This window comes from Vicia villosa, linkage group LG1, assembly GCF_029867415.1.
Source record: "Vicia villosa cultivar HV-30 ecotype Madison, WI linkage group LG1, Vvil1.0, whole genome shotgun sequence".
NCBI classification, from domain to species: domain Eukaryota; kingdom Viridiplantae; phylum Streptophyta; class Magnoliopsida; order Fabales; family Fabaceae; genus Vicia; species Vicia villosa.
The window spans coordinates 168,336,434-168,350,655 of record NC_081180.1 but is presented as its reverse complement, the minus strand read 5'-3'; the positions used below and the strand labels follow the sequence as shown (position 1 = coordinate 168,350,655).

The 14,222-nt window shown below is 31.5% G+C and overlaps 1 protein-coding gene across 1 annotated transcript; it reads right to left on the bottom strand.

Annotated features, from left to right (window-relative positions):
• Window positions 1-9,016: 9,016 nt before the first annotated feature.
• LOC131620128 (probable xyloglucan endotransglucosylase/hydrolase protein 32) lies at window positions 9,017-10,683 on the bottom strand. The gene is made up of 3 exons (XM_058891147.1): window positions 10,250-10,683; window positions 9,951-10,168; window positions 9,017-9,769 (listed from the first exon to the last, which is right to left on the bottom strand). The coding sequence occupies exons 1-3, from the start codon at window positions 10,553-10,555 to the stop codon at window positions 9,403-9,405; spliced, it is 891 nt and encodes a 296-aa protein (XP_058747130.1). The 5' UTR covers window positions 10,556-10,683; the 3' UTR covers window positions 9,017-9,402.
• Window positions 10,684-14,222: the final 3,539 nt, after the last annotated feature.

Sequence of the window (14,222 nt, the reverse complement as noted above, 5' to 3'; positions counted from 1 at the left end):
AGAACCATTTCTCTTCAGAAACTTGAGTCTTCAGAACTTCAAGTCTTCAGAATCTTCAGAACCACCTCTTCAGAGTCTTCAGCACTTGGTCTTCAGAATGGTTTCTTCAGACTTTGTATCAGAGTAATGACTTCAAATGCTTCTAAAGCTTTGCTATTGTTCTTCAGAACTTGTGTAGCGCGGAAACATAAGTTGGTAGCTTCTGATTTTTTGGCCATAACTTTCCATCACAATCAGAATATGTTTGTTAAGTACTCAATAAAACAAACATTAGTATAACAAAATTGTTCATACAAACATACTCATTGTTATCATCAAAACTCAGATACATATTGCAGAACCAAATCATGTTCTAACAACCTTTTTACTAAAAGTGTATATAACATAGATATAAAGTTTGACATGACAAGAAGACAGAAAGTAGTTGTTGGTTGTTTGCAAGTTGTACATGCTTAGGCCTTTCTCCTTGCTAGTCCTATTGATGGGAAAGGTCAACATATTTTAATGGTGGAGTACCGTACTATCCTAAGATACCACCTTATGATTCCCTTATTTCCTATTGATGAGGTTTTTCCTATTTGTTGCAAGGCGTGTATGGATACATTTCAGGAACTTCCAATTCATTATAGGGAGCTATCAAACTTCAAATATCGACATGACCTTGTTAGAGATGTCCTATTTGATATATTCTGGATGGTCGGGGGTATTTGTGAGAAAAAAGGCACATGTAAATTTCTTGATCGACCCATATGAGGGGATTTCAACACTTAGGCCAATGAATGTTCTCGTGTACGGGTGGATAGGAGGAAAACATGCATGTGTGGAATTGGTCAGAGTTTTTCCACTGGTGGGACCGAGGGTTTGAGGTTTTAATGTGGGACAAGAAGCCCTCAAGGATGCTTCAAGTAAAGTGATTAAACATGAGAAAACGTGTTGACAATCAGCACGCTTTCGTACCATTTCTCTTTGACACCTTTGGTTTCCTAGCATTATAAGCAGTGGATCTTTTACAAAGAATTCAAAAGTTTATGCATATCAATATTGTATCTCCTAGGTCAATGCATGTAGTATTTAAGAGGATTCATATTGTCATCCAAAAAAGAGTACCGGTACAACTTGTTGCCAGTTTGCCTTGTACTTATGTATAAACTTTATTAAGTATGTGAAAGCATAAAATAAAAGAAAGAAAATAAAAGGAAGTCTTATGAATATTATGAGGTTTATTATGTATATATTATATATTCTTTTGTAGGACAATCAATAACTATGTCAACTTGCTTGTGACCAAAGCCTATCTTTTAGATTATACGAGAATGCAAAACATAAAGATTATCTTCTAGTTTAGACGAGAATGCAATATATGGTGATCGGCTTTAAAACTTTGTTGGAAGACTCATAATAACCTATTACATTTGGCATAAATATAGTGCATTCTAGGAACGAATTGAGTCTTTGGGGAAGGCGCTATGTTTCCACTATACTTATAAATGACATTTTCAGTGTTTTTTTTAATGATGATGAGGGAACAAGGGGTAAAATTCCAATGAGAAAAAGAGAGATACTCTTAGGATTATTTATTCTAAGATTTAGAATACCTTTGGTTATCTAAAGGATTTAGAAATTCTTCTAAACACATTGGGTTTGTGCAATTCATATATTAAGAGTTGGATAAATATAGAAAAACTTGGGTAGAAATAGGAGATGGTCTTGCACTACAACAAATAACGCTTTTCATGACGAAGCTTTCACGTCATCCAGAAAAAAAAACCGAAGTTTTATTCCAAGGCGCACCATATATATATATATATATATATATATATATATATATATATATATATATATATATATATATATATATATATATATAACAACTTGTTGCCTCGGTTTTTATAAAAATCGAGGTGATATACCATTAAGGACATGCTTTGAATCTCAGCTAATGCACTTTCTGTTTTTATTTGTTAACAACTATAAAATAAATGATTTAACCTTTTAGTTTTTTTGATAACCTGAGGGATAAAATAATCAGATTTTACTATAAAACACTCGTTGAACATATTTTACCCTAATGTTATCTTATTTGTAGCTGCCCCACTGTCGAATGCATCATTTTTTTAGGATGAATTGCAAAACTGAAAAAATGTTCTTCTACCTTGAACAATTTTTTTTCCAGCTTTTGCAATCCATCTCAAACAATGGTGCTGATGTTTTTGTTGTTGCTGTTGTTGAAGGTTTTGAGCAACTATAATTTATTCCTAAAAGTCTTTACCGATGGATTGCAAGTGCTGAATTTTTTTTTTAAATTTTTGGAACAAACACCTAATTAGAAGTTGGATGCATTCCAATCATGCAAATTGCATACGCTAGTGAAAGCAGTGATAATGATAGCATCAACAATCAATCTTGGTAAAGGCAGGTTTGATATTCAAGTACAGATCTCTAGCATCTTATATGGGACCTGGACATGATGTATTTTTAATGTTCTGGGTAAACAATCTTGATATTCTGCAAAGATTTGTTGCATACAATATTTTTTTGATATTCTGGGTAAACAATGTAACCATTAAAAAAATACTCTAGCCCATCAGCTGTTTTAAAAACTGGGATGATAGTTAAGTGTTTTTTTCACTATTTTCAATCAACGGTCTTAAATAAATCTTTGTTGTCCACTTAAAGGTTATCAACGCTCAAGAATCTAACATTAGTGATCCGCGAGAAACCTGAGGGACGTCCATTATATAAGTTCTCTTCCAATTTTGAAAATCTAAATGAAACGTATGAAAACTAAGAAAACTTGGAAAAATTCTCTTCGATGGATTGCAAGAACAAAAAATCAAATGAGTTCAAGGTTTGTTTTATTAAATTTTTAGTTGTACCAAAAATATTTTTTATTATAGATTTTAATTATCTTACCCTTATTTAACCAGAAACAAATACATGCAAGATCCGTACATGAAAGAGTTTCCCAGAATATCAAGGAATTGAAGATCCAACAATTGATCTTCATGGACAATTAATATATTATTCTTTGTAAACATTGTAACGAGTTTTATTAAAAAATGTAATATTATGGTAAACACTGTAACGAGATTTATTAAAAAAAACTAATGACCCCTCAATTTTTATGATAAACCGAGATAAAAAAATGTGCTAGTTTTTGTAAATAATAAAAGTGCAGAAAATGGGGTTCAAACCCATACCATAATAAACTTTTACCTCGGTATTTTAAAAACCAAGGTGTTAAGTCATTATTTTTTATGACGTCCTTCGTTACCTCTATTCTTTTGCCGAGCTAAAATGCATTTCGCGTCCGACGTTAGAAGCGCTTTTTGTAGTAATGTTGGAAATTTTGAAGACTATTTTTTATAACTCTTTTGTAATCTATTGTAACAAAAATTGGCAAGTTGTTCTCTCCTCTAGAGTAGAATGATGTGATCGAACTTGGTAGAAAAATTATTTGTGTGATGGTCATTTTATCTTATTATTCCTACTTGTGTGGATTTGCTATGTTGTTTGGAAGCTTTATTAATTTTTCTCAAGACCATTTATTTTAGTTTTCATTTTTCTTTGACCCATATATCAAAAGGTTTTGGTGTGGTCCAATATTATTGTATTTCACAATAAGTGAATCCCATTATGGGGAAAAGGATTAAATTAACAAGTGATTTTGATGAATTCTAAATGGGACATTGACAAGGTTTCAAAAGAAAAAAAATTGGGTTATGAAAAGTGAATATGTAACCAATTTTAACTCAACAAATGTGAAAAAAAGTATAAAGGGTTAACCATTGATGCATGCACGCATAACACAAGCAAAGAAGTTTGAAATGGTGGAAGAGGCCGAGAAAACCATTATATTTTATCTAGAAAATAAAGTTCTAAGAAAAGTCACCCAAGAGAATACTACAACTTTAATGCGGGCCAATATTAAATCATTGTATTTGACCTAGTCATTGACTCACAGTTTATGTCGGTAACAACAACTTTACTCATTCCAAATGATAGAGAAAAAATCCATTATAGAGCGATTGAAATTTTTTTACAAAATCATTAATGATTTGGAGAATATTGTGATAAAGACAAGGAATTAATCTTGTTAAGCTCATTAAACTTTTACTCTAGTAACTTTAAGGAGACCTTTCTTTAGGGTAAGGAATATATTATTATCTTGGATGACATCCAGACGACTGTGAGGTCCAAGGAGCTTTCAATGATGAAATATTTGAAGGTTAACAATAGTGATGAAGGATTGAGTGTCTCAATAGGAGGAAGTAGGAGTAAAGGGAAGCCCAGATCCAAGAGTTTTGATAAGTCAAGGTTAAAATGCTTTATTTGTAAAAAACGAGTCACTTCATGAAGGATCTTTATAAGGGAGAAAATGCATTTTTTTCATATTGTAATCGCCTCTAATGAGGATGGTTAAGAGAGCATTGGTGAATTGATGGTGTCAAATTTATTGACTGAAAAAAGTTAGGTCATGGACTCAGAATGCTCCTATCACATGTGCTCAAAGAAAGAATACTTTGAGACTTCAGAGTTGAGAGCATGTGGATGTGTTAGACTATATAATAATAAGGCTAGCAAATTTTATTGTATTATTAGTATCAAACTTGAAATGTTCTAAAATCGTGAGTGCCTTCTACATAATGTGAGGTATGTTCCCGAGCTCATGAGAAATTCGTTGTCCATAAGCATATGTGACGATATATGTTATTCCACCATAGTTGAACATGAGTGTTGAAAATTCCGCATGGTGCATGAGCCGTGGCAAAAGGGTATAAAATGTGTGGATTATATATTTTAGATAGTTCCATTGTTATTGGGAATGCATCATTAGCTAGTGAAAAAGTTGCATGAAAAAAATAAGCCATGGGATTTAAGATCATGGCAAGTTAGTAAAAGAAAAACTGACAAAAGCCTATAGGTTTTTTAGAGCAGTTTAATGAGTTTTACATGAAACAATGTATAAAGAGGCATAAAATTTTTGTTTGCATGTTTTTAAGGGTTGTGGTGTCAAAGAGTTTTATGGGGATAAAAATGATGCTAAATAAGCTTACTTGATCGACAAAATGAACATTAACATGAATAAACTGCAAGACACCTATGAAGATTTGAATCTGAAACCCGATGGACTAGTCTAATTAGAATTTTGAGAGATTTGGAGGTTGACCATATCAAGCAATACAATCTTGATGATAAGGTTGTGAAATATATCTTCATTAGTTACTCTGAAGGTTTGAAGCATTAAAAGTTGTGGAAGGTGGAATATGGAAGAACAAAATTCTTCATAATTAGATATGTTACTTTTGGTGAGACCTGTAAAAAAAGGGAAGAGTAAAGATATGAAGGTGAAAAAAACTATGGTGGAGCATACTTAGTTTGATGTGAAGGTTCATGCTAGGGAGACTAGAGATGAGAAAGAAGTTAAGACTTCTAATTCTAGTTCTAGAGAGGGAAAATTAAATTCAGCTCCTGATTATGATTTGATTCGTGTTAAAATAAGGAGGGAAATTGTACCACCTCATGGATACGATTGTGATAACTTTATTTGTTATGCTTTTAATATGGAAGAAGAGTTGCAAAACTCGTAACCAAATACCTTCAGACAGGCACTCAAAAGAAAATGGAATCAAAGATAGTTGAAGATTGTGAATGGTTCATTGATGAATAATCATATTTATGGGCTTCTGAGACTACCTAAGAAACAAAAGGGTAGTTAGATGAAAGTGGATGTAAGGGGCTAAGTCAAGTTTCAAGCATTGTTTAGACATGATCAAGTTTGATGAATAATGATCCAATGTTTTGAGAGACCAATAAAGTGATTGATCTTTAAATTGATATCATCATGGTTTTTAAAGTTAAGATGAAAAATTATGGTGTTGGCTTCAAAACTTCCTTTGGAATATTTGCGAAAAGGAATTGTGATTAGCATAAATGCACTGTGTTCCAAGAACACTCAGCATCTTTGGGGAACACAATCTGTTCGTGCATTTTCTCATAAATAAAGTATGTCCTAGGGTAACACTTTGTGTTTCCCCTTACAGCTATAAAAGTCACTTTTCAACCATTTTATAAGGATGGGAAAAAATGGTTAAATTCTATAAAGTGAAACTTTGAGAGAAAAAGTGAAGGATTCTTACGGTTCATTATTCTATGAATTCGAATAACTTTAAAGGTATCTAAGGGGATTGAGAAACACTTATAAATACCTTGTGGTTTGTGTGATTCATCTATTGAGTTAGAGAGATTGAGAACCATTTGAGAAGAAAATAGAAAATGTTATTAAGAACTTGGAAGGTTATTTTTTTATCTCTTTTATAAATTTCTTGGACCCCTTTTCTTGTGTTTTATCTCCTTCAATTTCCATCAAAGCTTTCGTCTCTTAGTTGAACACTTAACAGTGGAAGAGTAAATATATTTAAGAAAAACTTGATGAATGTATGAAAAACACAACAAAAATGGTTTGAATTGAATCGAGGTTTCAAAACTATTTTTCTGATTTGCTTAAAATAAAAGTATTTAAAAAATATTAAAGATATAAAGATAGATAAAAAAGAATGCACATAAAGTTTATTTTGGTTCACCCCATACTAGAGGTACGTCTAGTCCCCTCACACTTAAGATATTTTCACTATAATCCAACTGATTATAAATTCATCAAGGTATTATTGAGTTTGGTTGAAAATATACATTTTGATACTCTTTATGGTGGAGTATGATTGTCACCGAAGACAATGAAAGCTTATATATTATTTTCAATCAAGGTGAAGATTGTTAGTGTTGGTTGAAAATATACATGTTGAAGAAGTCTTACATTGCTTAGTTTTGTGAAGGAAGAAAAGTCCAAGGCTATATATAGGATTCAAGTTATTTGTTTCATGACACACCAGTCAAAAGCACTTTAAGCTTGTATTTGACTTTCTTTGTTCTCTTATGCTCTTGTATTAGAGTGTTGTGAGATATAGTTAAATATTTGTTTTGGAGGGTGTGAGTGTATTGGGGGCCTGGGTTAGTTAAGGGTATATTATGTGTTGTAACAATTTTCACATAGTGTTATTCTTTGGTTGTTTGTTGACAACGACCATGATTTTTTCTTCGGTTTTGGAGTTTCCACGTTAATCTCTTGTGTTGTTATTTTATTCCTCTATTTTCTGTTATTTATCCCAATAACTGCGGTGTACTGGTGGTCTGGGTTAGTTAAGAATATATTATGTGTCGTAACAATTTTTATATAGTGTTATTCTTTGGTTGTCTGTTGACAACGACCGTGGTTTTTTCTCCGGTTTGGAGTTTTCACGTTATTCTCTTGTGTTGTTATTTTGTTCCTCTATTTTCTCTATGTTCTATTATTTTTCTCAACAGGTATCTCCTAGTCTAATTGACTACACCTTAAACTTCTAAATAAAAAGATCTCACTACAACTTAGTCTCTTTGTATTTTCAACGAATATGGCTATAACTTAATCCTTTGAGAAAATTACGATGAATAAACTGACAAAGTGTTTGTAATTAAAATCTAAAGTCTCATAAAGAATGTAAATCATGTTAAACCTAATACAAGTATTATTACTTTCAAAAGAAAGTATGTAGACTTTTATCACTTGTTGCTTTGTATTTTTATTTCATTCTTTATGATTTATGTAGAGTTTGTTCTTAAAATTTTTTTCTTAATTGTTTTTCTTTCTTTTGCTCATTTCTCAAAAATGATTCTATGTGTAAAGGTGTTTAGAGCTCGAAAAGTAAAAAAGGTTATACCCCTTGACAATTTTTTTTAAAGTTATCATTGCAAGGGGTTACTCTTTAGACAAAAAAGTTCCCCAGCACAAGGGCGAGATACTACTGCTACTGCTGGAATTGATAAGGCCATTTTCAAGGACGCAAACAACTCCTGACATTCTGGGGTCCATTCACAATGTGTTTCTTACTTCAAAAGTTTGAAGAACAAGGCGTGTGTGCCGACTTTGAGATGAACCTGTTTAGAGCTGTCAACATCTTATCCAACATCATCACTTCCTTCTTGGTCGTTTGAGTCGCCTTCCGGATGATTGCCTTGCATTTATTTGGGTTTATTTCTATGCCCATCTCCGTTAGATAAAAGCCTAAAAACTTTTCGTCTTTAACTCCAAAGGTACACTTATCCAAATTAAGCCTCATATTATACTACTAGACTCTTCGGAATACACGAGTGAGATGATAATCGTGTAATTCCTCCTTGTTGAATTTAACGATCATGTCTTCCATGTATACTTCTAGTCCTTCACCTATTTCATCCTTGTCGCTCTTCATTCTTTAGGCCAAGGCAATACGTTATACATATAGTTGGCTTTCTTAGTCATGAAAGTTGTTTTCACTATATTCGGCTCATATAAGGGTATTTGATTGTAGTCGAAATACACATCCATAAATGATAAAAAGCATCTAATCGGCCTATTTATGACTGTATCAGTGTTTAGGACGCACTATATTTTGAATTTTTTATTTTTTTAAATATATCATTTTAAAAAATAATATGATTTTAATTATGTTTTAGTCTTTAATAGTATATATTTATGTTACTGAATGTCAAAATTAATCTTTTAAATTTATAAAAAATAAATTAAAATAAATTAATATTTTCAAAAATTCATAAAATTAATTTTTATTACAAAAAGAAAATTTTAAACTAAAACAAACTAGCCATAGCTTTAATTTCAACTGTCTATTATCCACCAAACTTCAAATTAAAATTATTATAATATTTTCAAATCATCTTAATTCTATTTTGGTACAATTCTAAATACAATATTGCTTTTTTGTCACAACCACGACTAGTAGAATTTTCTTTTTTCATTATCTTGACTTTCAATTTTGGCCAATGAAAAAATTTACATTATTTTTTCTCGAAATTTTACACACCAGAATTATTTTGTGGCAGTGAACTCATTTTTAAAAAATCAAAATAACTATTATTTATTATTTTATATAGTTTATAAAGATGAATGTATAAATGAACAGAAATATGGTAAAAATATTTTAATATAATTTGTACAATAGCAACAACAAAATACTACATATAAATTTATGTAACTTCACAATAAATTTGAGAAGGATAATTCTATTTCATTTTAGGTAGCATTAATTCGAGTACTCTCTTACTGTCATTTTTTTAGCACTACCAATAGCTTTGCCATCATGTGCTTGCTTCTATTATTATGAATACCGTCATGTGCTTCCTCTGATTATCACAGTATCATTGATCATCATGAAAAGGACCATAGTAACATTATAAAGTGAAAAGTGTCTTAAATATTATAAGCACTTAGAAAAATAATTTTAAGATAACAACACAATAAATTACACCTTCAAATTGTTTAGGGACCTAAATAATCATCCCCAAATTTATTCACATTTTTTTTGTGAAGTTTCAACCCCAACACTCAGGTGTTAGTCTATGATCTCTTTTGGAATCTTGGCAATAGTTATAAACCATGTGGTGTCTTTGAACCCAAGTCATAGCCCAATGTTGCTGTCGGGTCAATCCACCGGACCGATACGGCGAGGCCGTGGCCGGACGGCACCATCGTGACGCGTAAGCCGAGCAACCATTGGCTTTGAAATTGGTGTATTTTGCAACAAAAGGTTGGTATTTGTAATCAGCTTTGTATTTTCCATCTTCTGTTGCCCATGATGAAGCATCCCAAATTGAACCATAGACCCACATTGGTCTTAGTGGAAATGTTGCATCACTTTTTCTAGGGTACCTTCTTATAGGCACATCATCCACTAAAAATCTGTCACATTGTTTATTAATAATGTTAATTAAAAAATTTATAAAATAAAACTTAATCGATAACAATGCAGAAATATCTGACAGGAGATGTGCAGGTTTGAATCTGCGACATCCAACTTAATTGATAATAGTACAGAAATATCTAGATGTGCAGGTTTGAATCTGCGACATCCGCGACTTACATTATTTCTTTAGGATTCCAGAGTATAGCATAGTGATGAAATTTTTTGGTAGGATCAAACCATAGGTGAAATTTCATTTCTCTTCCTATGATTTTGCCATCACCACTTCCTCTTATATAAACATTTGTCTGCAAAGTATAAGGCTTTCCAAATGTTGTCCCTAGAAACTCAATGTCTACTTCATCATGAAATCCTGGATGTGCTTCACTGTTAGAAAGCTGCATTTAATCAATTCATTAGTAAATCATTAAACACTAAACTCAAAATTAAAAAAAAAAAGTTTAATCTTATAATCTTACATAAAAAGCTGTTATAACTCCAGCAGTGTAGCCAGGATGGAGCTTAATTGAAGAACCAAAGTATCCGGATCGAAATGGCCGAACCGATTTGAATCCACTGCCGGAGGTTCTATCAAGCCAAATTGTTAAGGCATGTTGATCCATGTATTGATGTTGAGGTCCCCAAAGATTTCTATAGCCTTTGTAGAAATTCATAGACTTGATTTTGGAACTTGGCCAGTAGCCAGGTGAAGGTGGCCAATAGGCATTGTTTGGAGGAACCATAAAGAGTAAAATAGAAAAGAGAAGTATGGGTTGAAAAGCCATGAAGAAAGGTAGTTAACTTAAATTTTTAAGCAGAAATCAGAATGATGAGAGTATGTGTGTATAAATGCAGGGTTTGAATGAGAGTGATGGACTACTCAGTGAAAGGTGCATATGGAAGAAGATATGGAAGTACATATTGATAGTACTATAAATAAAGAAAATTAATGGGTCCCTCCCTCCATTTGTTTTGTAGAAATGAATCATCTCCATCGATGCAGACACCGCACACAATACTGATTAATATGCGTCAATTTAGACACCACACACAATACCGATTTGTAGACACCAATTATAATTTTAAAAATATCATATAAAACATTTTGTATCGGTGTTAAACAATGTTAGACATCAAACATCAGACATATTTTTAATCTAAAGCATAGGTGTTAGTAGGTCTGTCTTTGAAGACATATAAGATAAGATAAGATTCAAATTTATTACGGTTGAATCATATTTAAAAAGAGCCTTATAAAATCTTTGTCATTATTAAAACGTGACTAATTAAAAATTTTAATTATTTTATTATAGTTGAACTATGATAAACATACGAATCATCTCCAAAAATTTAAGACGATTCTCTGCGTATTATATATACTATTTATGGAAATGAGACTAATTGAGGAGGTGATTAGTAGAAAATGCAACTACTTTTTCTTTTCTTGTTATTTATTAATGAAGGAAGATTGGAGGGGGAGTTCAGACAAGATAACGGCATGCAGAAGAGGGTAGATGGGGTGTATTAAATGTAGCTCTATAAAATTATGTTGAGATAGCATTGCATGGATGGCCCTCTGATCTAATACTATGTTATTGTATTTACAAAGTACATACTATTTGCAGGGGTGTATAAATTGTTAGATCTAGAGACATTTTCTTGGCAAAATTATATCGTGGGTCTTTCACTTTACCCTTCATCATTTATAATACATTATTTATATTGTTAGATATTAAGATTTAGAGTTTTTTTTAGGTTATTTTTAAAATTGGATCATCTCATGTTTTTTTCTCTCATGCCTTTTCATTGCAATTCTGAATCGTTAGATTAATTCAATTGTTAAATGATGAAATAGAAAAATTTATTTAGGGAAGAGAGAGAAAACAATTTTGATACTTGACATGACTATGATTTTTTTTAACTTTTATTTGTTGCTTGGTGTATACAATTTTGAACTAGATTGACAATCAATGAATAATATCATGTAAAAATTGTTATAATATCAATATTCCTCTCTCAAATATACTCGACCTTCAATACACTCAGACTCTTTAAAAAAAATACCTACTCAGAACTCTAATACACTCGGACTCTTTAAAAAAAATATCTAACTATTTCTCTCAAACATCAAGTGTAATTATCTTAGCACTTCAATACTTACTCCTCTTGTTTTATAATTTAAACTGATCACTTTAAAATGCTAAGTGTAGGGTTAGACGAGTTTTTACACTTTCTCACATTCATACTTTAAATTTCTCAGCTTGAATCTACAATTGATTAACACTTAAGCTTAAATTTGAATCATCTGACTAATCTTATTTGAGATATTTTCTTCTTGATCAAATTTCATCATCAGAAAATATTGAATAGTTAATATCAACTCCTCCTTTGACGGTTGTCACAATGAGCTCTTGAAAAGAGCTATCAACACCAAAATTCGCTTGACTTATGAAATTATCATTTTTAAGTTTGTTTGACAATTGTAATCAGTTGTTATCATCAAAACCAAGTCACGGTTATACCTACACAACATATAAAATCATACTTTTTGATATATTTAAACGTGCGAGAATATTCCTGAAGAAAAATGTGTTTCTAAATTTCTTGACCGACCCATGTGAAGAAAAACTAACACTTATACCAACATATATTCTTGTGTGCGGGTGAATAGGAGGAAAACAGTGTATATGTGGATCTAATTGAAGTTTTTCCACTTGTGAATTTGAAGACGAAAAGTTTTACGGCATGACATGCAATCTTCTAAGTTGTTTTTAGCAAAGTGACTCCATATTAAAAAACTAATTTTAAAAACTTTTATATCATTAAAGTTTAACACATTTTATTTTCAATACCAAAAACATTTGAACTTACTCAAAAAGTTCATAATAATATTGTGTTTTCTAAAACTTATGAATATAATTTTTAAGACAATTAATTCAACTATTTAAAAAGAATTAATGACCTAATTTGTTGTCGCTTGCTACCCGAAACTTTTAACACAAAAATATTGAAAGAAAAAGCAGTATATTGTACCTAATATTTCGTTCTTTCACTATGTAAGTTACTGTTTAGTGAAGCAAATAAAATTGTACGTGAAGGCAATCTTGTTCATTTAAAAAGAAGAACAAATAATTCAACAAATAACAAGCTATAGCCTACAAGAAAAAGATGAGTGGGCCAGATTCTGATATAGTCAATTCTCAAGAATCTTGAGCAATTAATTGTGTGTTTGAAGCTGTGAGAACTTCATCAATGAATGTGGGTCAACAACAGTCCCTTAGTGGCCCCCAAAACTTGATGTGGGTGGTGGGGGACTCACACGCATGGCTCATTCTTTTCTAGAATAAAGTATTCGTAATCTTAACATGATTAATTAATCAAGACAATAATCTTAACAATAGTATTTTAGTAGTTGCTATGTTCAACTTACCTTAAATGCAATGCAAGTGTGCCTACCGTATTTGGTTATGATTTATTTCTAATTTGTACTAATTAAAATGTTTGATTTTTCATGCAATTTAGTTATGGTTTTTACAATATAACGACTGGATTAGTGATGGTTTTTAGTAACGGTTTACTATTTAACGACTAAATTAGCGACGGTTTTTAGTTTTAGCGACGATTTACTACTTAGCGACTGATGAATTAGCGACGATTTACTACTAAGCGACTGAATTAGCGACGATTTACTATTTAGCGACTAAATTAGCGACAACTTTAGTAGGATAGACCAAATTAAGAGTTAATATTCTTAACTTTAAAGAAACGATTCTTTAATAAAAAATTTCAAAGGGACGAAATCAATTCTCCGCATTCGAAATCAATTTTGAGAATTCCAAATTAGAAACCAAACATATATAATGAGATCTTGTAGAATCGCTTTCAAACTTATGTTATCATGGACCATTGACCAATATCCAAGAATCTAAAAAATATGTGGAGTATGAGATGCCAAAGTACTAGAATTTAAGGTATGGTTTCCCAATATGCTAACAACAAAATATAAGGCACCAGAAGATTTCCAGCTACATGAATCCGTACTCAATTTGAAGCTAATAATAATACATATACAATCTCGATTATATATGCAATACGACAAGAGAGATATGACTAATATTAAGGACTTTTGTGTTTATTTTTTTAATAAAGTTGAAGAAGTATGAGGATGTGGACAAATGAAATTCATACGATTGGAAACAATGCACTATTTTGTCGGTTAAAGATGGAGGAAAAGGGAGATGAATTTGTGTTGTTGAGGGGGTGATGGGGGATTATGGTAGTAGGGTCACTTTAATTTCATTATAATTAGCCGACACAAATTAGAAATAGATCATGTCTCAATTGTTTATTATAATGTGAACACTTCCAAAACTAAAGTTGAAGTGAAGGTGAAGGTGAAGGTCAAAGGGAAGCATCTTAAAGATCTCTCTATGGTTGGACATTTGAGTGAAA